The 23,253-nt window shown below is 33.1% G+C and overlaps 1 protein-coding gene across 3 annotated transcripts in view; it reads left to right on the plus strand.

The window, feature by feature from the left end:
• LOC132734066 (alpha-N-acetylglucosaminidase-like) overlaps positions 1–23,253 on the plus strand; it is a 31,955-nt gene that overhangs the window by 7,068 nt on the left and 1,634 nt on the right. For all 3 annotated transcript variants that reach the window (XM_060720771.1, XM_060720770.1, XM_060720772.1), the window contains exons 6-21: positions 809–879; positions 1,383–1,544; positions 2,126–2,191; positions 2,544–2,607; positions 5,744–5,814; positions 6,819–6,893; positions 8,121–8,205; positions 12,531–12,680; positions 15,563–15,705; positions 16,087–16,159; positions 16,792–16,884; positions 17,812–17,897; positions 18,623–18,727; positions 19,398–19,581; positions 19,996–20,039; positions 22,888–22,945. In XM_060720771.1, coding sequence (XP_060576754.1) covers positions 809–879; positions 1,383–1,544; positions 2,126–2,191; positions 2,544–2,607; positions 5,744–5,814; positions 6,819–6,893; positions 8,121–8,205; positions 12,531–12,680; positions 15,563–15,705; positions 16,087–16,159; positions 16,792–16,884; positions 17,812–17,897; positions 18,623–18,727; positions 19,398–19,581; positions 19,996–20,039; positions 22,888–22,945 — 1,530 coding nt within the window. The remainder of the gene's footprint in view (positions 1–808; positions 880–1,382; positions 1,545–2,125; positions 2,192–2,543; positions 2,608–5,743; positions 5,815–6,818; positions 6,894–8,120; positions 8,206–12,530; positions 12,681–15,562; positions 15,706–16,086; positions 16,160–16,791; positions 16,885–17,811; positions 17,898–18,622; positions 18,728–19,397; positions 19,582–19,995; positions 20,040–22,887; positions 22,946–23,253) is intronic.

Consider the following 23,253-nt stretch of genomic DNA (forward strand, 5'->3'; position numbering starts at 1 on the left):
TCGTCATGCCTCAACAATCGTCTTCTTCTCTGAAACTACTTTGCAGATTTACTTCAAAATTGGTCTGTAGCATCCTTGTGACAGTCACACTTGAATTTGCTCATGTCATTCCAATTGGCCCCTTTTAGGGGTCAGCAGAGCTAAAAATAGAAAAACCTTTAAACATCTTCTTCTACAGAACTAATTGATGGATGATCACCAAACTTTGTCTGTAGCATTCTTGGGTAGTCTTTTATCAAGTTTGCTCATATTAATTTGATTGGCCCCTTTTAGGGGTCTCTAGGGCTAAAAATAGAAAAACCTTTAAACATCTCCTTCTACAGAACTAATGGATGGATGATCACCAAACTTTGTCTTTAGCATTCTTGGGTAGTCTTTCATGAAGTTTGCTAATATTATTTTGATTGGCCCCTTTAAGGGGTCTCTAGGGCTAAAAATAGAAAAACATTTAAACATCTTCTCCTACAGAACTAATTGATGGATGATCACCAAACTTTGTCTGTAGCATTCTTTGGTAGTGTTTTATCAAGTTTGCTCATATTATTTTGATTGGCCCCTTGTAGGGCCGCTAAAGTTAAAAATAGATATATGTTTAAACATCATTTCCTACTGAAATAATTGTTAAATGATCACCAAACTTTGTTAGCATTCTTAGGTAGTCTTTTATCAAGTTTGCTCATATTAATTTGATTTTATTATATGCTCAAATTTAATATAAGAATATATTGACATTCCAACACTGAAAAGCAGTTGTATCTGGTGAGCGACTCAGGGCCATCATGGCCCTCTTGTTTGTAACATGTTAAAGGTGTACAAAAAACTGGGGTTTACTGATGAAGACCTTGGACATCATTTTGCTGGGCCAGCTTTTCTTGCATGGTAAGGAATAGTAATTCATTACATAAAGCATCAATCAGAAATATGATAAAGTCATTTTAATAAAAACAATATTACGCAACTATATTAACAAGCAATCATAACATAAAGGTCACTTAATGTTAGTGTTATACTGTATCTTCTTTGCTGTATATTGTACAGTTCTTTTTTGGATATGTGATAACTATAATATTTACACCTATGTAGGTTCATCACTTAATTTATTGAACATGTTGAAGAAATAATATTATGCATGTCATCCAACCAGTGTAATAATTAGTATGGGTACAAGTTTTCAGTCATTTACCTGAACTTAAGGTTTTTTATGCTCCTAAATGCACTCTTATATAAAACTAATTAAAATAATGCTAAATTGAGGATTGTCAGGTCTTTTTTTAAGATCCATCTAAGTTTCAAATATTTTCTTGGACAGAATAGAAAAATAAAGGCTACTTAGTAAGTAATAAATACATGTAGATTTATAATTGTACATTGTACAAACTCAGGGCAAGAATGGGTAATATGGAAGGATGGGGTGGACCATTACCACAGAGCTGGATAATTGATCAGCTGGTGCTACAACACAAGATCCTTGGACGTATGAGAGAACTTGGGATGATCCCCGTACTCCCTGGCTTTGCTGGTCACGTACCTAAAGCTATTACAAGGTCAAATCTTGTTCGCATAAGTCATGTTGTATAATTTTAAACAGTGATCAAGTTTTAAGAATTGTTTTATACTGAAAATTTGAAGGTGATTCAATGTTTCCTGTAGAAAATTAGAAGAAGAAAAAAATGATTAATGAGCCATGTCACGACAAAACCAACATAATGGGTTTGCGACCAGCATGGATCCAGACCAGCCTGCGCATCCGCGCAGTCTGATCAGGATCCCTGCTGTTCGCTTACCAACTCTATTACAAGTAGAGAAACTGATAGCGAACAGCATGGATCCTGATCAGTCTGCATGGATGCGCAGGCTGGTCTGGATCCATGCTGGTCGCAAACTCACTATGTTGGTTTTGTCGTGATGGGGCACATTTTTTGTTTTATATTCATCGATTATTGAACTTTTACTATTGTTTCAATCTATAACCATGTGATCATTCTGAAAAAAAAAAAAAATAATGATAATTATATCTATTATAATTAACAATTATTGTTTTTGAAATATTTTTTCGTATTGCCCTTTCTGACATTGACAGTGAAGTAATTTCTTTGATTCATATATAAAATAACAATATTTACAGGTTATACCCTAAAGTAAAGTATAGTCAACTGGATAACTGGGGACGATTCAACAAAACTTACTGCTGGTAAATTAAATCTTGAACTATATTGTTTATTAAAGTATGATTATAAAAAGTAACCTTTAGATCTGCATTAGTTTATTAGATTACAATACAAAATTTTACATTAGGCTATTTAAAAGTACTGTAACAGAAAAATGTTAGATCTTATGCCCATTGTATTTTGTTTAATCCTAATTCTTATCTATCTAAATAGTGCACCAGTATCAACCTAACAAAATTCTGAAGCAGATATAGTCATTATTTATTGAGAGTTGTTTATAACTATCATGTTAACTTGTTATTGTCCAGGTTGAAATGCACTTATCTTGATTACTAAATACATGTACTATATATACATGATAACTATGTTTTTCAGCACATATTTGTTAGATTTCCATGAACCACTTTTCCAGAAGATAGGTTCTGCATTCATAAAAGAGGTAATGTATACATTTGATTTTATTTGCATGTTTGGTAAAGGATTAGGAATAATAATATCTGTCATATGTTGCGGTTCGGACCGGAATATCCGTCCCGAGGGGACCCGCCCATTGGGCGGTAACGAGGCTTGCCGAGTTACCGCCCATGGGCCGGTTCCCGAGGGACGGATATTCCAATCCGAACCGCAAACATATGAAAGATATTTTTTCTTGCATATTCTGCCATATTATTTCATATTTAAAATGGTTTACCTCAATATGATATATGTTCATGGAAATTAAAGTCATTTCATCCATAACTATTTTCTTACAATAGCGTATGAACTTACAACTTAAATAACAACGGCGAAATGACGTCATCCTAAGACATATTTCCCTTCTAAAACGACGTCATTTTAACGCGGTTCATTCATAAATGGCGCTAAAATGACGTTGTTGTTTGGCACGCGACTCATCTGGCACCCCCCATGCCAGATGAAATTTCCGGCATGGGTAAAACCCACGGAAACGCCAGTCTGCTATGCAAGAAAGGCTTAATTTATGAGGTTTAAAACTCATGTAAGACAATGGTATTTGTTTTGAAATTTATAGCAATGTGTTTTTAAGTTTTTAAATAAAAACGTCATCAGAGTCCCCCATTTTTATGTGAAAAAGATTTGTGACAAAATTTGCTGCTTAACTTCGGTATTATATTGGACCTGATCACATATATTATCTTAATTAACCTGTCCATCATTTAATCTAGACTGAACCATTTAACATTTTATCTTGGAATTTATGTGAACAATGCTATTTTTTACTATAACTTAATACATAATTATACATAATTGATTTTTCTTTCATAGTTTTGTCTTCCTTACTTCGTCCAGTTTTTTATTAGTCGAGCTTCGCTGTCTCCTGTGACAGCTCTTGTTTATTTTAGCTCTTGCAAAGATTTTTAGCGTGGAGATTATAAAGGTTCTCTGATATTTTTTGAGCTAATATTTATTATACTACCCCTTAATAAACCAAGAAAATTGAATTAAACAAGTAGTTGGTATTTAGCATGTATATGTGAAAGAAAATTTGTTCTTGATGAAAGTTAATGTTAAATATTTATGGAATTATTATATCTGGAAATAAGTCTACAAGGACTGATGAATTGATTACCCTAGATCTAAGTCTTGTTTATTTGCTGCAAGGGAGATAAGTTGTTTTTTGCATTTCAGTATGCAAGAGTTGAAGATAAGTTTTTTCAAATGTAAGCTTTTTATGCCACCGCAACATCTGCGATGCGGTGGCATATAGCAATATAGCATATAGCAATTCACCTGTGTGTATGTGTGTGTGTGTGTGTGTTTGTGTGTGTGTTATATAGATTATATAGTGAACTTAAAAAATCTTCTTGTGAAAAACCACTATGCAGAAATCTGGTTGCCATGGCAACCAAAAGGAATTAGAAGAATAAATTAAAAAAATCTTCTTGTAAAGACCCAAAAGGCCTAGAGCTTAGATATTTTGCATAAGGCATTGTCTGGTAGACCTCTAACAAGATTGTTCAAATTATAGCCCTGGGGTCAAAATTGGCCCCGCCCCGGGGGTCATTGATTTTCACTATGTACATATAGTAAAAACCTAAAATACCTTCTTGTAAAAACCCAAAAGGCCTAGAGCTTAGATATTTTGCATAAGGCATTGTCTGGTAGACCTCTAACAAGATTGTTCAAATTATAGCCCTGGGGTCAAAATTGGCCCCGCCCCGGGGGTCATTGATTTTCACTATGTACATATAGTAAAAACCTAAAATACCTTCTTGTAAAAACCCAAAAGGCCTACAGCTTAGATATTTTGCATAAGGCATAATCTGGTAAGACCCTTACCAAGATTGTTCAAATTATAGCCCTTGGGTCAAAATCGGCCTCGCCCCGGGGTCATTGATTTTCGCTATATGTACATATAGTAAAAACTTAAAACACCTTCTTGTAAAGACCCAAAAGGCCTAGAGCTTAGATATTTTGCATAAGGCATTGCCTGGTAGACCTCTACCCAGATTGTTCAAATTATAGCCCTGGGGTCAAAATCGGCCCCGCCCCAGGGGTCATTGGTTTTCCTTATATGTATATAGTAAAAACTTAAAAAAAATTCTTCTAGCAATTGACAAATGCTAGAGGTTAGATATTTTGCATGAAACATTGTGTTGTAAACCTCTAGCAAGATTGTTCAAATTATAGCCCTGGGGCCAAAATTGCCCCCGCCCTGGGGGTCATTGATTTCAATATATACATATAGTAAAAAATAAAAAAATATTATTGTCTGAAGGTACAAAGCTTAGAGCTTTAATATTTGTTAAATAATATCATCTAAAGGTACTCTACCAAAGTTGTTCAAATTTTGCCTCTTGTGTCAAAATTAGCCCCGCCCCTGGGAGCCATAGGTTTATCTTATATGTTTATAGTTAAAACTTAAAAAATCATCTTCTCTAAATTTACAAAGGATAGAGTTAAGATATTTTGCATGAAACATTGTGTAGTGAACCTCTAGCAAGATTGTTCAAATTATAGCCCTGGGGTCAAAATTGGTTCCGCCCCGGGGGTCATTGATTTTCATAATGTACATATAGTGAGAAAAAAAAAATTTGTCTGAAGGTTCAAGGCATAGAGCTTTGATGTTTGATATATAATATCATCTATAGGTCCTCTACCAAAGTTGTTCAAATGTCAAAAATTGGCCCTGCCCGGGGGCAGTGATTCTCATTATGTACACGTAGTAAAAACAGAAAATGAAACCAATGTTTTTGAATGGGAGAAAGCTATAGCTTAGATATTTGACTTGAAATGTTGTTTGGTGGACCTGTATCAAGATTGTTATTAAACCCTTGGGTCAAAATTATGCCTTGCCCAAGGGGACAGTGACCTACTTTCTTGTCCTTTGATGTACAGCAATGACATTTTGACCATGTGCAGTTTTAGTTGTAAAATTGAACTTTGACCTAGATTTTGATGATGTGACCTACTTTCTTGTCCTTTGATGTACAGCTATGAAATTTGAACCATGCGGTGGCATAGCATTTTTCTCAAATGCAATCTTTTTTTAATATTTTCTATTTAACTGTAATTATCATACAGGTAATTGTAATTTCATCATCTGTATATTTTAGATGGAGGCAGAGTTTGGTGTGGATCATGTTTACAATGGTGATACATTTAATGAGATGGTTCCAGTTTCCAAGTAAGTTTTTTTAAAGATCCTGTATGTTTTAATATTGTTACTGTGTGTATACCACATTTGCAAAAAAATTATATATGAATATAATTATGCAAATAAAACAATTTTCAAACATCAAAGAATGTGTAAAATGTGTACTGCAAATATTTGTGAGCATTATATTTAATCAATAAATTATATGCATTCATTTCTTATTGGAAAATTTGACTTAGAATTTATAGAAAAAAAATTTCTAATTACCTCCCTTTATTTACATGAAATGTTAAATTCGGTAATATCTTTATAAATAATGCTTGTTGGAACTTACAATATTGACAAATCTAAATTTGAGTACATGTTTATGAAATAAAACCATGAGAAAAATGTGTTACAGGATCTTTAATGTTTAGATGTATAACATGCTGTAACTGATTTTACTTTATGACAGTAATAAATTATTTGATATGACATTAGCCCGGGTTAATCATCAAATATACTATTTGATGCATTGCTTTCTTCATATGCTACAGTAGGGCATACCGGTAACAAACTTGATCATACAACATTCACTATGTAAAGATATATTAAATTTTCTCCTGTTCTATTAACTTTACTAGCTTGAGCTACGCTGTAACAACATATGAGATACAAGAGAAGATAATTAGTATGCTGGTTTTAGAATATATGGCTAAAGCTCTTAACAGCAAGTTGGTGTCTCATGAGTCTTGAAAGGCCATTTGTACTGAAATTATGTTTAGTTTATTAAGTTACTGAAAGATGGGTTAAGTTGTTGATAAGCTCATCCACACACTGAGAAAATTATGGTGTGAGGTGTTATTGATGTCTTGTGTGGATGGAGCCTCAAAGTACTTCAGTATGTCATTTTAATGAGAATGTTTTTTTTTTTTTTTGCAAGATATGATAATACCAAGTCTTAGATGTTTGTAACTTACACGCACCTCATTTTTCTTGGCACTGATAGTCATTGTTTATTTATGTTAACACATGTATTTTGGCTTATATTACAGTGATACAGACTATATAAAATCAGCTGGTCAGTCAGTTTACAGTGCTATGACGTCAGCAGATCCTAAAGCTGTCTGGTAAGATAATACCCTACTTTCTTTTTCTGTCTTGAATGGAAATCTTGAAAAATGACCACATGTTATTAAAGTGAAAATAAAATCAACATCAGGCTGCATTTTGTATATGTTTGCATTAAGATATAACTATTTTATAATGTTATGTTTCCACTTAATATTGTACAAATGATATTTTACAGTTTGGTGATTTCTTAAAAGAACTTCCCTGAGGTTAAGCCTAAAAACATAAAATACATAATTGAGCCGCGCCATGACACAACCACCATAGTGCGTTTGCGACTAGCATGGATCCAGACCAGCCTGTGCATCAACTCAGTCTGATCAGGATCCATGCTGCTTGCTATCAGTTTCTCTACTTGTAATAGGGTTTGTAAGCGGACATCATGGATCCTGATCAGACTGCGCGGATGTGCAGGCTGGTCTGGATTCATGCTGGTGGCAAATGCCCTATGTTGGTTTTGTCATGGTGTGGCTCAATTGTGCATTTTTATGCCCCCACAAAGTGGGGGGCATATAGCGTTGCACTTGTCCGTCCGTACGTCTGTCTGTCCGTACGTCCCGAAATCTTGTGAACGCAGCTCCTGAACGTAAACCGGATGGCAGATTTTGCTAAAACTTCCAGGGATGAACAACCTTAATGTGTAGATGGTAATAAAGGAAGGAATTTTAGCTGCGACCAAATTTAACAGAATTATGGCCCTTTGTTGATTTTTTTTCTATATACTATGTACAAATTTTGTGAACGCAACTCCTCTTAAACCGGATGGCAGATTTTGCTTAAACTTCCAGGGATGAACAACCTTAATGTGTAGATGGTTGTACAGGAAGGAATTTTTGCTGCGACCAAATGTAACAGAATTATGTCCCTTTGTTGATTTTTTCACTATATACCATATAGAAATTTTGTGAACGCAACTCCTCTTAAACCGGATGGCAGATTTTGCTTAAACTTCCAGGGATGAACAACCTTAATGTGTAGATGGTAGTAAAGGAAGGAATTTTCGCTGCGATCAAATTTAACAGAATTATGGCCCTTTGTTGATTTTTTCACTATATACCATATATATGTTGTCAGTGGGGGCATTCGTGTCCTTTGGACACAGTTCTAGTTTTATCACGGTTCTGTGACTTAATTTTAGACATATTATTAAGATAATTTTACTTACCAGGCTTACTATAATGCAGACTACATTCAAGAGCATTTTAATGTGTAATTTTTAACAACAGGTTGATGCAGGGACTGTTATTCTTGTCTGAACCTCAGTTCTGGCATCAGGAACAAATTAAAGCTTTACTCACTTCAGTTCCACAGGTGACAATATGTTCAGGTTATAGTTTGGGTTGAATTAATCACTATTTACTATACTTGTATACATTCACCTTGAGTGTTTATTTATCAGTAGTTGTTGTGTGAATTAAATCCTTTGCATTTTAATGGTTATGGAATCTTAGAATCTAGCTTTTCAAGAAATTTAACATTTGTATTTCTTTGTCTGTTTTCTTACTCTCAAAATAAATTAGGCTAGGGAAAAATTTATATGCCTGTTAAAAAAACAACAGGACATGTGATGGGTTGCCCCTAAAGGGCATGTTGGCATAAATAATTACCTTTGTGAGGTGGTGCGTCAGGCTCAAAATTCAGGAGCCTTCATCAAAGTTCAAGGTCACGCATGTAGAGGTTAAAGGTCAGATCAAAATACGAATATGTTTGTATAGACTTTGCAGTAGTTTTGAATTGAGTTATTATATCAAGGCGTAGTGTTACCATTATAATCTAGGTCAATATATGTAATGTCAAGGTCACCAAATATAATGAAATTTTCAGACTTTGCCAGGAGCATGTATTCTACATCCATGGATATTTTCAGTATAAATTGATAAAAGTGATCATCACCATAAGATAGACTGTCAGGTGAATGACCATGGTTTATAGGTTAAAGGTCACACTAAGAGGTCAGAAGTAAACGCTTGTACGAGGGGTGATCCAAAAATTCGTGGACACCCTGCATAAAACAAAAAGTAATAAAGTAAATCTCACGAAATTCTAGTATCTTATTAAGTGAGCATATGTCGGCAAATGCTCAAAATATTGTAAAGATTGTACAAGAATTAATGATTCTGCACCAGTTTATATACATAGACATGACAAAACGCGGCGCAGCTCACGACGTCACAAACGACGTAATGCTATCATAGGAAGTAATCTACGTTAACGTTTTGCCTTATAAGTTTTCAAAGAATTTCCCTTCAACCTGCACACTTTTTTCATGGCGGCAGACCCAGTCTCTATATGTACTCGCATACCATTCCTGGCTGAATGATGACAGTATGCATTGGGTGGCTCTTCTCAACTCGTCCAGATTGCCAAAATGTCTCCCTCTCAACTCTGTCTTTAACTTGGGAAACAAGGCGAAGTCACACGGGGAAAGATCAGACGAATATGGTGGATGACAGAGTTCTTCTGCTCCAAGCTGGATTTGAATGGTCAGCTGTGTGTCCCAAGCACGGTGAGCAGGTGCATTGTCTTGGTAAAGAATTAAATTTTCAATAGATTTGGGTCGCTTTTTTCTCAATGCGTGCATCAAATCTCGGCGAATGACCTGTGGACAAAATGAAGATAATCAAGTTGTCTTATATTGTAATGTTACAATCATGAATAAAACATTATGAAATCATTTATTTATTCATTTATGTTTTTATTTATTAATAAAAATAGTTATTCTGTAAATTCAAAAAAAATATTACGGTACCTTGGCGTAGTAGGCTGCATTGACTGTCTGTCCAGCTGGGACGGCATGACTGAGAATTGGCCCTTTGGTGTCATAAAACACAATAAACATGTGTTCAGCTGCTGATCGGGATACACATGCCTTCCTCGGTGGAGGCGATGATTTGTTTTTCCATTGCATAGATTGCTGTTTTGATTCAGGATCAAAGAAAAAAAGCCATGTCTCATCAACTGTGACAATGCGATCTAAAAACTGTTGACCCTCTTTCTGAAAACATTGCAAGAAGTTTTTTGACGCCTGAACTCGTTGTTGTTTTTCATCCGCTGACAGCAGTCGAGGGACCCATCGAGCACTCAAACGACACATTTCAAGCTCTTCAGTAACAATTTTCTGAACAGTTCCATACGATAAATTTAAAGAGTTACTGATCTGCCTTAAACTTATCCGTCTGTCTTCATTAATCTTTGCACGCACACTTTCAACAGTTTCTTTGTCTCTTACCTCAACAGATCCACCAGTCCGCGAATCATCCCCAACACTTTCCCTTCCATCTGAAAATCGGCGATGCCACTTATATACTAGAGAACGACACACTGACATTTTATTTGTCACACTTTCGATCTTTGTTTTTGTCTCGCCAGGCGTCTTTCCAAGATTTACACAGAACTGTATAACTGTTTGAAGTTTTGCTGGATCAGTGACGTCCATTTTTGATAAAGCTGTTCTTAGCACCTGTTCTTTAAAGCACAAGCGTAAAATAACCGCAACTTCAAAATGTCTTCTGGTACTGAGAGAATGACGTCATACACATCAAAGCAACGTTATTATAACGTTTCTCGCAATTTTCTTTGTTTGCACAGGACTGGTTTTACATGTGTTTAAATGAGATGAAAACGTTTACATCACAGAGAAAAAGTAAGCTGCGCCGCGATTTTGATACTTACTGTTTTGATGTTGTCATAAAATAGATAAAAAATCAATTGGTGTTTTAAAATTTGGTCAATTTATTAAAAGAGCATTGATTAATAATATCCAAAGAGTTCACCTTGGTAGGACGTCACGTTATGGAGATACACACATTGTCCATCACCCCTCGTATGAAGCTTTATTTAGTCATACATAGAGTGATTTTAGTATGATTTGGTACAAATGTTCATCAGTGTGATCTGATGCATAGAGCACAAAAATATATGAATGAATAGAAAGTAACTAAATCAATCATACTCTACACAACTATATCTACATCACATATCCTTTACTCATTTTATCTGATTTTTGAATTAAACTTTTTTGATATTTTGCTTAATTTGCACACCTCTTTGTATTGATGTATTGGCAGGTATATATGCGCCTGATGATAATATGAACAAACTGTCTTAATTTTCTTGTTCCTATCTCTTTGTTTTTCATTATTCTTATTCTTCTTTTTCAGTGTGTTCTTTCAAATACTTTATAACTATACACGTTTGTAGCTTTGAGAATTAACACTACTTGTAACAACTATCTATAACTGTTAGTGTATAACTTGCTTATCATTCAGATATAGTCTGTATGTTGTGTTCTTTGTTTTATGTATCATTAAAATCAATTTCCTTTATAATGGTACATGTAATTCATGTGCATAGTATGTTTGAGACATTTATTAACTTTATGTACAATGTAGTTTATATTTAGGAAATACATATATCAATAAGATTCACATTTTATGCCTATTATATATTTTAGGGCCGGGAATTATATTCGAATATTCGAATATTCGAAACACTACCGAATATTCGAACATTGAAAAACGAATACGAATATTCGAAAAAAAAGTGTTTTTTTGTAATTACTTTCAAATTTCAATTAAGATAGCAAATTAAACCATTGACCTTTACTTGACCAGTTGTTCACACGTTTGTATGACACGTGTCAACGATTATCGCCAATTAACTGTGAAAACTTTGGGGTCTATAGTTGATCAAAAGGGCACCCGTTTCACAGTTTGCAATTTACCTGTTGAACAGAATATAATGTAATTTTCCGATTTTAATTATCTTATTTATTGTTTTCTGTGCAATAATCTGTCCGATTAATCAGTCATTGTCTTAAATTTTGTGAAGACGAAAAAATCGACACGTATTAATCGGTGCTTTATGTAAGCATGGTCAGTGTCTATATTCCGTCAAAATATATTTATTCCGTAGAAACTAAGACTCCGTGTGATATTTACTGCGTTATAGCTAAATGTATCTGAAGAATATTTTAAACCTTATCTAAAATTATAAATAAATAATATATTTAATTCAAGTTAAGTTTCAATGTAAATTATGTGTTTTGGGGGCTAAGAAGCTACGGTGATTCATATTACTGTCAATCAAGTCACGTTAATAAGACCATGAAGACAAATGATCAGCAGTCGGATTAACTGAACAAAAGGCAATCAAATTATGAATTTATTTCAAAAGTAAACATTTATGTCGATTTACAATATATAAAATAAAAAACTTTTACGTAGTTATATAGGTATTTTTAATCGTCGATTATTCCAAACATATTAAAATTGTACAGTATTCGACGCAATCAATTTCGTATACGTATACGTCAAAGAGAAATATTGGTACAAATGTTGTAAAAACGAATATTCGAATATATTCGAATATGGAAAACGAATATTCGAACATCAAATTCCTTATTCGTTCCCAGCCCTAGTATATTTCAAAGCACCATAAAAAGAAGGCCATGAACTTGGCCAATGATTATTAAAACTTTTCTTGAGATTCACAGACACACATACATGTATAATGTTTATTGAGAAGAACATAGGTAAATTTTGATATTTATTTGTTCTTCATTTACATATTTTTCATCCATAAATTGTTTGTACAATATGTTTCACAAACTAAGATATGAGTATTTACATTTTCAGGGCAGAATGATTGTTTTAGATCTAGAGGCAGCAAGGATAGCGGCCTATAACTTGACAAGATCATTTTATGGCCAGCCATTTATATGGTGTATGTTAAACAATTATGGAGGCACAATGAGACTGTATGGTAACATAGACACACTGAATGAGGTATATCTGTTGTGATAAATGTTGTGTGAATATCATTATATGTAACTGAATATTGGCTAGTTGAATATTCAATAACTTAAGGTTAGCTTGATTCATTTTCTTTAGACCGGGTGGTCAAGGATAACCTACGAAAGTGCAAGCACTTATTAGTCCCCTACCGGTTTACCGGAGGGGACTTTAGGTTTACCCTCCGTCCGTCTGTCTGTCCGTCCGTCCGTCTGTCCGTCCGTCAGTCCGTCCGTCCACAAAACTGGATCCCGCAATAACGCAAAAAGTACTGAAAATATTTTTATGAAACTTGATATATGGATAGATGGCAGTATGGAGATTATGCACGTCTTTTTCTTTTCTTCCTATGTTGAAAATTCTGGTTGCTATGGCAACAAATAGACTGAAAATATGGCAAATTTTACACATAACCTGGATCCCGCGATAACGCAAAAAGTACTGAAAATATTTTTTATGAAACTTGATATATGGATAGATGGCAGTATGGAGATTATGCACATCTTTTTCTTTTCTTCTTATGTTGAAAATTCTGGTTGCTATGGCAACAAATAGACTGAAAATATGGCAAATTTTACACATAACCTGGATCCAGTGATAACACAAAAAGAACTGTAAATATGTTTATAAAAAACTTGACATATGGGTAGATGGCAGTATGGAAATTATGCACATCCTTTTTCTTATCTTCCTATGTTGAAAATTCAGGTTGTTATGGCAACAAATAGAGTGAATATCAAGATTTCTGATTCTAGTTTTTAAGTTTTTTCACTATAAGTTCTTTTTAGTCCCCTACCGGTTTACCGGAGGGGACTTTAGGTTTACCGTCTGTCTGTCTGTCTGTCCGTCCGTCAATCTGTCCACAAAACTGGATCCCGCGATAACGCAAAAAGTACTGAAAATATTTTAATGAAACTTGATATATGGATAGATGGCAGTATGGAGATTATGCACGTCTTTTTCTTTTCTTCCTATGTTGAAAATTCTGGTTGCTATGGCAACAAATAGACTGAAAATATGGCAAATTTTACACATAACCTGGATCCCGCGATAACGCAAAAAGTACTGAAAATATGTTTATGAAACTTGATATATGGATAGATGGCAGTATGGAGATTATGCACGTCTTTTTCTTTTCTTCTTATGTTGAAAATTCTGGTTGCTATGGCAACAAATAGACTGAAAATAAAGCAAATTTTACACATAACCTGGATCCAGTGATAACACAAAAAGTACTGAAAATATGTTTATGAATTTGACATATGGGTAGATGGCAGTATGGAAATTATGCACATCCTTTTCTTATCTTCCTATGTTGAAAATTCTGGTTGCTATGGCAACAAATAGACTGAATTTCAAGATTTCTGATTCTAGTTTTTAAGTTTTTTCACTATAAGTTCTTTAGTTCTTAAGGTATTTTCTTCAAACTTTAAATATAAGTTGCTTGTCATTAACCACATCATATGTGACAAGGTTTACAACTCTAGCACAAAAATTATCAGAATTACCTCCCTTGAACTTAAAATTTTCATGAAAAAATCATTGTTTTCTTTAATAACTTCTTTTTCTGAATGTATCTACTTCAAACTTCATATAAATGTTTCTTATTGTCACTCAACATTTATGAGTGTTCAATACTCTAGCAAGACTATTTCCAGAATTATGCCCCTTTTTAACTTAAACTTTTTTTGAGAAATTGGTAATTTTTACTCCAACTTCTTCAATCATGATAGGATTTTAAAAATGTTATATTTTGATAACAGGGATGTTTAAAAAATAACTTTAGAGTGTCCTTCAGTCCGTCTGTCTGTACATAAAAACTGTTTCCTGTGATCACTTTTAAAGAACTTTTTCAACAAATTTACTTAAAATAGGAACCTATTTAGTGAATGGCCAATGGCCCTTCAAAATGTTGCTTTGGCTCTTACCGGTAGGGGACTTATGGATTGCTTGCAATACTATGATAATTGCTTGTTTCCAGTAGGTTCTTTACCTCAGCAGACTCTAGAGACAGTTATGAGATACAAGGGAGCCCGGGAACCAGTCCCTAGCTCTTATTGAATAGATTCTTTTACATGCCCAGTGTATAGCACTGATACATGCGAGGATTACCTGGGTTCCGTACCAGTAAACCTCTAGGTAGGTGGGAAACACTGAAAGTGTCTCTGAAAAATCCCAAGGGTGTTGTTACCCAGGATCGAACCCGGAAAATCAGGAGTGACAGTCAGTGGTCTAACCAACTGAGCTATCGCGCTACCTAATGATTGTTGAGTAACTGATTATTGAATACTGGCTAGTTGAACACTGACTTATTGAACTTTGACTAGTTGAACATTGACTTGTTAAAGATTCACTAGTTTTATATTGACCAGCAAAAAATTAAGTAGATGATTATTGAATATTTAAACAATGGCTAGTTGAAATGACATAAATATTTAAATATTGGCCAGTTGGATATTGACTAGTCAGTGAATGAAATATTGATTGCAAAGAACAACAAAAGTATCTTGTTGTTGAACTTGTAACTTGAACTTCATAAACTAATCAAAAGAAATGTTTTAATGAACTATATTTTCGTACATTCTTCTTATATCTATATAGTCCTGTATAACATTTTTGTAATGATGTTTTAAAATTTATTTTTTCCTTAAAGAAGCGAATTTTGTCACCTTAGTGCAGTAGAATGTTAAGTCCTCCTAAATTAAATAGAAGTAAACTAGTTATTGCACTGAGGTGATAACATTTATACTAAAACGATATCTACATTTCTCTTCTGTAAGCAACTACAAGTACTAATATCATGCTTTTTGATTTTTAGTAAATTATTTTTATGATGGTCTCAGATATGTAGATTCTTATTTCTTTGTTTTTGTCAGGGTCCATTTACAGCAAGAAACATACCTGGTAGCTCAATGGTAGGTATAGGATTGACACCAGAAGGTCTATATCAGAACGAGGCTATGTATGAATTCATGAATGAAAATGCTTTTGTCAAAACTCCAAGGAATCTTACTGTATGGTAAGAATAATATTTTAAGCTGAAGAAATACAGCCAAATTTGTTAACTCACTTGTCTTAAAGAGAAACCTTTGTGCAGATTGATAACTGAGTGTTCCAGGTTTAAATGTTAATATATTATATGTTATTGCAGATTAAGCATGAACTAAATTCCTTGATCTGTTAGTACTCAATTGAGCATGAAGAAGTTAGACATAAGGTTTTGTGTTTGCTGTTGTATGTTGTTATCTAACATTTTTAACAGTATCTTGTCATAAACTTCTTATTTAGCATACATAAGGCCTCTTGTTCAATGTACTTGCTATAAAACTGGCTTATTATTCACGAAATTCTTTTTGAAATTTGTTGGAAATAATTTTTTTTTTATTTTTTTATTTTCCAGGTTCACTGACTTTACACAGAACAGATATGGCAAATATAACTCTGATGCTGATATGGCATGGCAGTTGTTAAAGGTTTAGTATGTCATTTTAAATTAGCAACAAAAATTGAAATGCTGCATTTTATGCCACCAAAGTGGGTCTGTCCTTATGACTGTTGCTTTTGTTTCAATCCATAGCTTTGGTATTTATAATTTTGCTTAAATAATTTGGATGTAATGATGACATGTCATTTGCAAGAATCAGGTCAACAATGTTGTCATTTATGACATGATGATTTGCCACACTCTAGAATCACGTCTGCAGCTCAGAGGTCAAGGTCATACTTGTATGTCCAAAGTCCTGATAATAATTTTCCATGGAAGTGCATTGATGGTTATATCCAGTCAACAATCCTGTCATTCATGGATGGATTTTAAAGTAATTTTGATAAAATTGTTGCATGTTAAAACTAAATGTATTTGTAATGTTATTTGTTTTTATAACATTCTTTTTATAGTCACCATGCTTTTGTTGTTAGTCAAAGATTATCATGTTCCTTTAATTGGCCCTAGCCTCAGAGACATTTGCCTGTTTTTAACGACAAGTCTTGTTTTAATATTTATTCAAAATTGTTGAATTATTTAATGTAAAAAACAATGTTGTTTTATATATTAGTTTTTTCTATAGCAGTTTTAGATACACTGTATAAAATTGGACTGTTTTAGACAAGTGTGTTCAATAGTACAGACAGTATGCCAGATGATAACTCTTATGTTGTACCTACATCTAGACCAGATATAAATCTTAAATTACCTGAGGTAAGTTTAATGGTGGTTTTATCATAAATGTTGTACAGCTTTAACTGTTCTACTGTAATCAGAATAAACACATCTATGACAACTGATTATAAACACATCTATGAAAATGTATTATAAAACCTCTATGATAACTTATTATAAACACATCTATGATAACTATTATAAACAATTCTATGAAAATTTATTATAAAACCTCTATGATAACTTATTATAAACACATCTATGATAACTATTATAAACAATTCTATGAAAATGTATTATAAAACCTCTATGATAACTTATTATAAACACATCTATGATAACTATTATAAACAATTCTATGAAAATTTATTATAAAACCTCTATGATAACTTATTATAAACACATCTATGATAACTATTATAAACACATCTATGACAATTTATTATAAAACCTCTATGATAACTTATTATAAACACATCTATGATAACTATTATAAACAATTCTATGAAAATTTATTATAAAACCTCTATGATAGCTTATTATAAGCACATCTATGATAACTATTATAAACAATTCTATGAAAATTTATTATAAAACCTCTATGATAACTTATTATAAACACATCTATGATAACTATTATAAACAATTCTATGAAAATTTATTATAAAACCTCTATGATAACTTATTATAAACACATCTATGATAACTATTATAAACAATTCTATGAAAATTTATTATAAAACCTCTATGATAACTTATTATAAACACATCTATGATAACTATTATAAACAATTCTATGACAATTTATTATAAACACATGCATGAAAACTTATTGAAACAAATGTATGGAAACTTATTAAAAACACATTTATGTATGAAACTTATGTATGAAACCTAAAACATATGTAAATTTATTTAGAGATATTTGATAAAAAGATGATTTTTGTACTTTTGACTGGATTACAGATATGGTATGATACAGTACAGTTATTTAATGCCTGGGGTCATATGGTTGAAGCTTCAAAAATCCTGAATTTAAGTGCACTGTTCAGGTAAAGACATTTACTATATACCTATACTTGATTTGTTGTATATTCAACTGGTATCACATACACAAATATGATGTGACAGATAAAAACTCTTCATTGTGTATGATTAGAAATTACACATCTGACTTAATGGCATTACATTATTGTTGGGTATAATAGTAAAATAGTATTTTATCTATAAAGAACATTTCGATCTCGTGGGTTTTGCCAATCTCTTGAAATTGCAGAATTTCTTATGTTTATATTTTGATCTGATCTTTAGTAACTCTGTTTTGCCTTCTAGTCGATTGGGATTTCCAATAAATCTATTTTAAACCAAGCAATCAAATCATTGGTCACAATGAAACATTTTGCAATAATTGTGATCATCCATGACAAGTCATTTATCTTGCATTATTTTAAAAACATATTATCCATGGAACGTTAGATTCTATTATAATTTTTGGTATCTAATAGTTAAGGTTATTTATCGAACATGCACAGTTCGGCCATTTTCATTCATTCATGATATCTTGAAATCGTAAAAATCATGTACACATTTCTGGTTTCCCTACAGTTAATAATAAAATCAGATTTATTTCCAAGAATGTGCAGGCCACCACTGATTGAAGGATTGAAAGGTCATGAGTTGGTGACCTCCAGTGAGTGACATTCAGATCCTAATTATTACAGCAGCAGCATCCATGTCGATAGCTCTCCTGATATTAATAAGAAACTATATTTTACAGGTATGATCTTGTAGATGTAGCCAGGAACAGTTTACAAGATATATCTACTTTATATTATACTGAAGTAATAGCTGCTTATAAGGAAAGGAATTATTACAGACTAGAGTAAGTTGATTTTTGTGTCACTGCATTTTAAGTCATTTAAAGGATATTGCAAAATTAATGTGGCAATATTCCTGTTTCACTGGTGGAATCCTTAGGTGTCTGTTTGAGCACCATTTCTTGCAGAAGCACTGGCACCAATTCTGAATAGCTGCCTCCCATGCCAAAATCTAACCTGGGATTTGAACCAAATGTGATCAATGATCACAAGCCAATGACCTAAACAATTCAGTCAAAAAGGCCTTGCAGATTAAATGATACAGCTAATTTAAAAGTGAACCATGACAAAGAACGGCATTTTACTATTATTAATACTGTTATAGATAGCACACAGCATTTTCATAGCCATTTTATTTCCATTTCTAAGATAAACTTGGTGAAAAGGAATTAATTTTATCAAGTGGTTACATCTCTTAATAAAACATAGATATGAAGTCAAATTACATTCACATATTAGATTTTAAGAAACCAGATATTGAATTTAAGATTGGTATGTCAAAAGTTTACTAAAAGGATATTGAATAAGTCTGGAAAAAAATCTGTACCCAAAATAATACATATGGGATCTTCTTTCATCTTTCATCAGTCAGACTTAAAAGTTCATGTGTGACAGTAACAGTATAGCAGTGTTTTGAAAATGATAAAGTTATTTTATGTACTTTTTATTATGCAGGAGATCTGGCGAGGCCCTTCTTGTGTTGTTTGATGACATGGAAACATTATTGCGCTCAGATAAACACTTTCTACTTGGTCCCTGGCTCAGAGATGCCAGGACACATGGACACACCATGGCTGAGAAAAACTTGATGGAATATAATGCTAGGAACCAAATTACATTATGGGGACCAAATGGGGAGGTCTGATTTTATTGTTTTTCTTATAGAAAATATTTGGAGAGCTGTTCTACACATTCACCTTAACATCCATTTCTATAATTCTCATCAAAGATTTTATGCATTAACTTACTTTAATAATAAATATGAGGAATTTGTAACAAAAAGATGTTTCAAAACATCACTTATGTAATTCATACATAATTTTATACAAAGTTCTAAACTCTCGCCATTTTAAACCAAAATTTCATATTAATATGTTTTCTTTTTAACTCTATCTTCTTTAACAGTAGATTTAAGCCAACAAACTGTTCTATTCATGAAATATTTGTAATGACAGTTTATTTGATAAAAAAGCTCAGAAAATAAATTCTCTTAATACTACATATTTTTGTATCCAGTTTTAGTTAATGACAATGTGACTATAACCTATTACAGGTGAGAGAATATGCAGCAAAACAGTGGTCTGGACTAATGTTAAAGTAAGAAATATTCATTTTGAAACTATGATACATTATGTAAAGGTTGATGTTCATTTTTTTGAAGATGAAACTCCATATTTTCCCCAATCACTCTTACAATGTTTTAATTAGTAGTTTTTATGCCACCGCAGCATCTGCGATGCGGTGGCACCGCAGCATCTGCGATGCGGTGGCATATAGCGATTCACCTGTGTGTTTGTTTGTGTGTGTGTGTGTGTGTTATATAGATTATATAGTGAACTTAAAAAATCTTCTTGTGAAAAACCACTTGTCCAATTTCAACCAAACTTGGCAGGATTGATCCTTGGGTGAAGGGCTTCCAAAGTTGTTCAAAGAATTTCATTCCATGCAGAAATCTGGTTGCCATGGCAACCAAAAGGAATTATAAGAATAAATTTAAAAAATCTTCTTGTAAAGACCCAAAAGGCCTAGAGCTTAGATATTTTGCATAAGGCATTGTCTGGTAGACCTCTACCAAGATTGTTCAAATTATAACCCTGGGGTCAAAATCGGCCCCGCCCCGGGGGTCATTGATTTTCACTATATGTACATATAGTAAAAACTTAAAATAACTTCTTGTAAAGACCCAAAAGGCCTAGAGCTTAGATATTTTGCATAAGGCATTGTCTGGTAGACCTCTACCAAGATTATTCAAATAATAACCCTGGGGTCAAAATCGGCCCCGCCCCGGGGGTCATTTATTTTCACTATATGTACATATAGTAAAAACTTAAGATAACTTCTTGTAAAGACCCAAAAGGCCTAGAGCTTAGATATTTTGCATAAGGCATTGTCTGATAGACCCTTACCAAGATTGTTCAAATTATAGCCCTGGGGTCAAAATCAGCTCCGCCCCGGGGGTCATTGATTTTCACTATATGTACATATAGTAAAAACTTAAAATACCTTCTTGTAAAGACCCAAAAGGCCTAGAGCTTAGATATTTTGCATAAGGCATTGTCTGGTAGACCTCTACTCAGATTGTTCAAATTATAGCCCTGGGGTCAAAATCGGCCCTGCCCCTGGGGTCATTGGTTTTCCTTATATGTATATAGAAAAAACTTTATAGTAAAAAAATTTCTTCTAGCAAATGCTAGAGGTTAGATATTTTGCATGAAACATTGTGAAGTGAACTTCTAGCAAGATTGTTCAAATTATAGCCCTGGGGTCAAAATTGCCCCTGCCCCGGGGTCATTGATTTTCAATATATACATATAGTAAAAAATAAAAAAATCTTACAGTCTGAAGGTACAAGGCTTAGAGCTTGAATATTTGTTAAATGATATCATCTATAGGTACTCTACCAAAGTTGTTCAAATTTTGCCTCTTGTGTCAAAATTAGCCCCGCCCCATGGGCCATAGGTTTTCCTTATATGTATATAGTAAAAACTTAAAAAATCACCTTCTCTAAATTTACAAAGGCTAGAGTTAAGATATTTTGCATGAAACATTATGTAGTGAACCTCTAGCAAGATTGTACACATTATAGCCCTGGGGTCAAAATTGCCCCCCCCCCCCCCAGGAGTCATTGATTTTTACTATGTACATATAGTAAAAAAAAAAAAGAAATATTTTTGTCTGAAGGTACAAGGCATAGAGCTTTGATGTTTGCTCTATAATATATTCTATGGGTTCTCTACTAAAGTTGTTTTAATTATACCCCTAGTGTTAAAATTGGCCCTGCCCAGGGGCAGTGATTCTCATTATGTTCACATAGTAAAAACAGAAAATAAAACAAATCTTTTCTGAATAGGAGAAAGCTACAGCTTAGATATTTGACTTGAAATGTTGTTTGGTGGACCTGTATCAAGATTGTTTTGTATTAAACCCTTGGGTCCAAAATTTTGCCTTGCCCAAGGGGACAGTGACCTACTTTCTTGTCCTTTAATGTACAGCAATGAAATTTTGACCATGTGCACAGTTTTAGTTGTAAAATTGAACTTTGATATCAGGTGAACTAGATTTTGATGATGTGACCTACTTTCTTGTCCTTTGATGTACAGCTTTGAAATTTGAACCATGTGTACAGATTAAGATGTTAAGTGAACTTTGATTTCAGCTGACCTAGATTTTGACAAAGTGTCTTACTATGTTGTCCTTTGATGTAGTCATGAAATTTAGGCTGCGTGAAATATGACCTTCACCACCAAATTCACTAGACTCAAGTGCATTGATATATTCCTACTCTGATCTTTTATTGAGTTAACAACAGATTTAACCACTAATCTGATAATAAGAATTAGATAGGTCAGGGATCTATGCATTATGACAATCTTCAAAATTGTATAGAAACAAAGAAAATCTGTTCCTACACTACTATTTAGTGTTCTATTATTGCGGTGGCATAGCATTTTTCTCAAATGCAATCTTGTTTTCACATGATATCAATATGGTTATGATTTATTAATTTTTAGCTTTTCTGTTTCAAAGAAAAAGCTGTTATGACTGCTGCGGTGGTGCCCATGTTTAATGTAGTCCATTATTCAAATATTTCAAGCTTGGAATACTTGCTTACCATAATTCGGTGCAGTTGTTAGACATGGGGCATAATTCTGAAAGGAATATTTTTGGAGTTATGCCTCTTTTCAACTTAAAATTTTTAACATGCAAGTATTATCACTGCATGCAATGCTCTTGTTGAGTTTCATATTTTCATTAAAAATAATGTGCAAGAGTCAAAGATCTTATATATAGGTATTGTCATATGTTGATAAAAAGGATACATTTAACTGCAATTTTGTGAAGTTCTTTATTAAACGCATAGTAACTTATTTCAAAATCAGTCCATGCTGTAAGCTATTATTGACAAAAAATAATCTAAATAATCAAAAGATTTGCTTTATTGCAGATATTATGAGACAAGATATTATCATTTTATAAAAGAGCTTCTACAGTGTATAGAGAAAGTAAGTACTATATTATGATCTTCCTTCTGAGAGAATATAGCTGTCACATTGTCTGTCCTTCTGTCTGTTTGTCTCTCTGAAACATTCTTGTATGGAAAATAATTTGAAAAGTATTGATAAGAATTTGATTAAAACGTTTAACAGTAAGAGACAAATGAGAGGAAGTACAGTGTTCAAGAGCCATAACTCTACTTTGCATTGCTTAAGTTTTAATTATCTCCCTTTAGTTTATTATGCCTGTCCGGAATATAACTTCTTAACTCTGTTTAAATATTTCTTCTGTAGAACAAATATGAAATGAAATGATT

The sequence above is a fragment of the Ruditapes philippinarum genome, unplaced genomic scaffold (assembly GCF_026571515.1).
Source record: "Ruditapes philippinarum isolate M1 unplaced genomic scaffold, ASM2657151v2 ctg1230_1_1_1_1, whole genome shotgun sequence".
In the NCBI taxonomy this organism is placed as follows: Eukaryota; Metazoa; Mollusca; class Bivalvia; order Venerida; family Veneridae; genus Ruditapes; species Ruditapes philippinarum.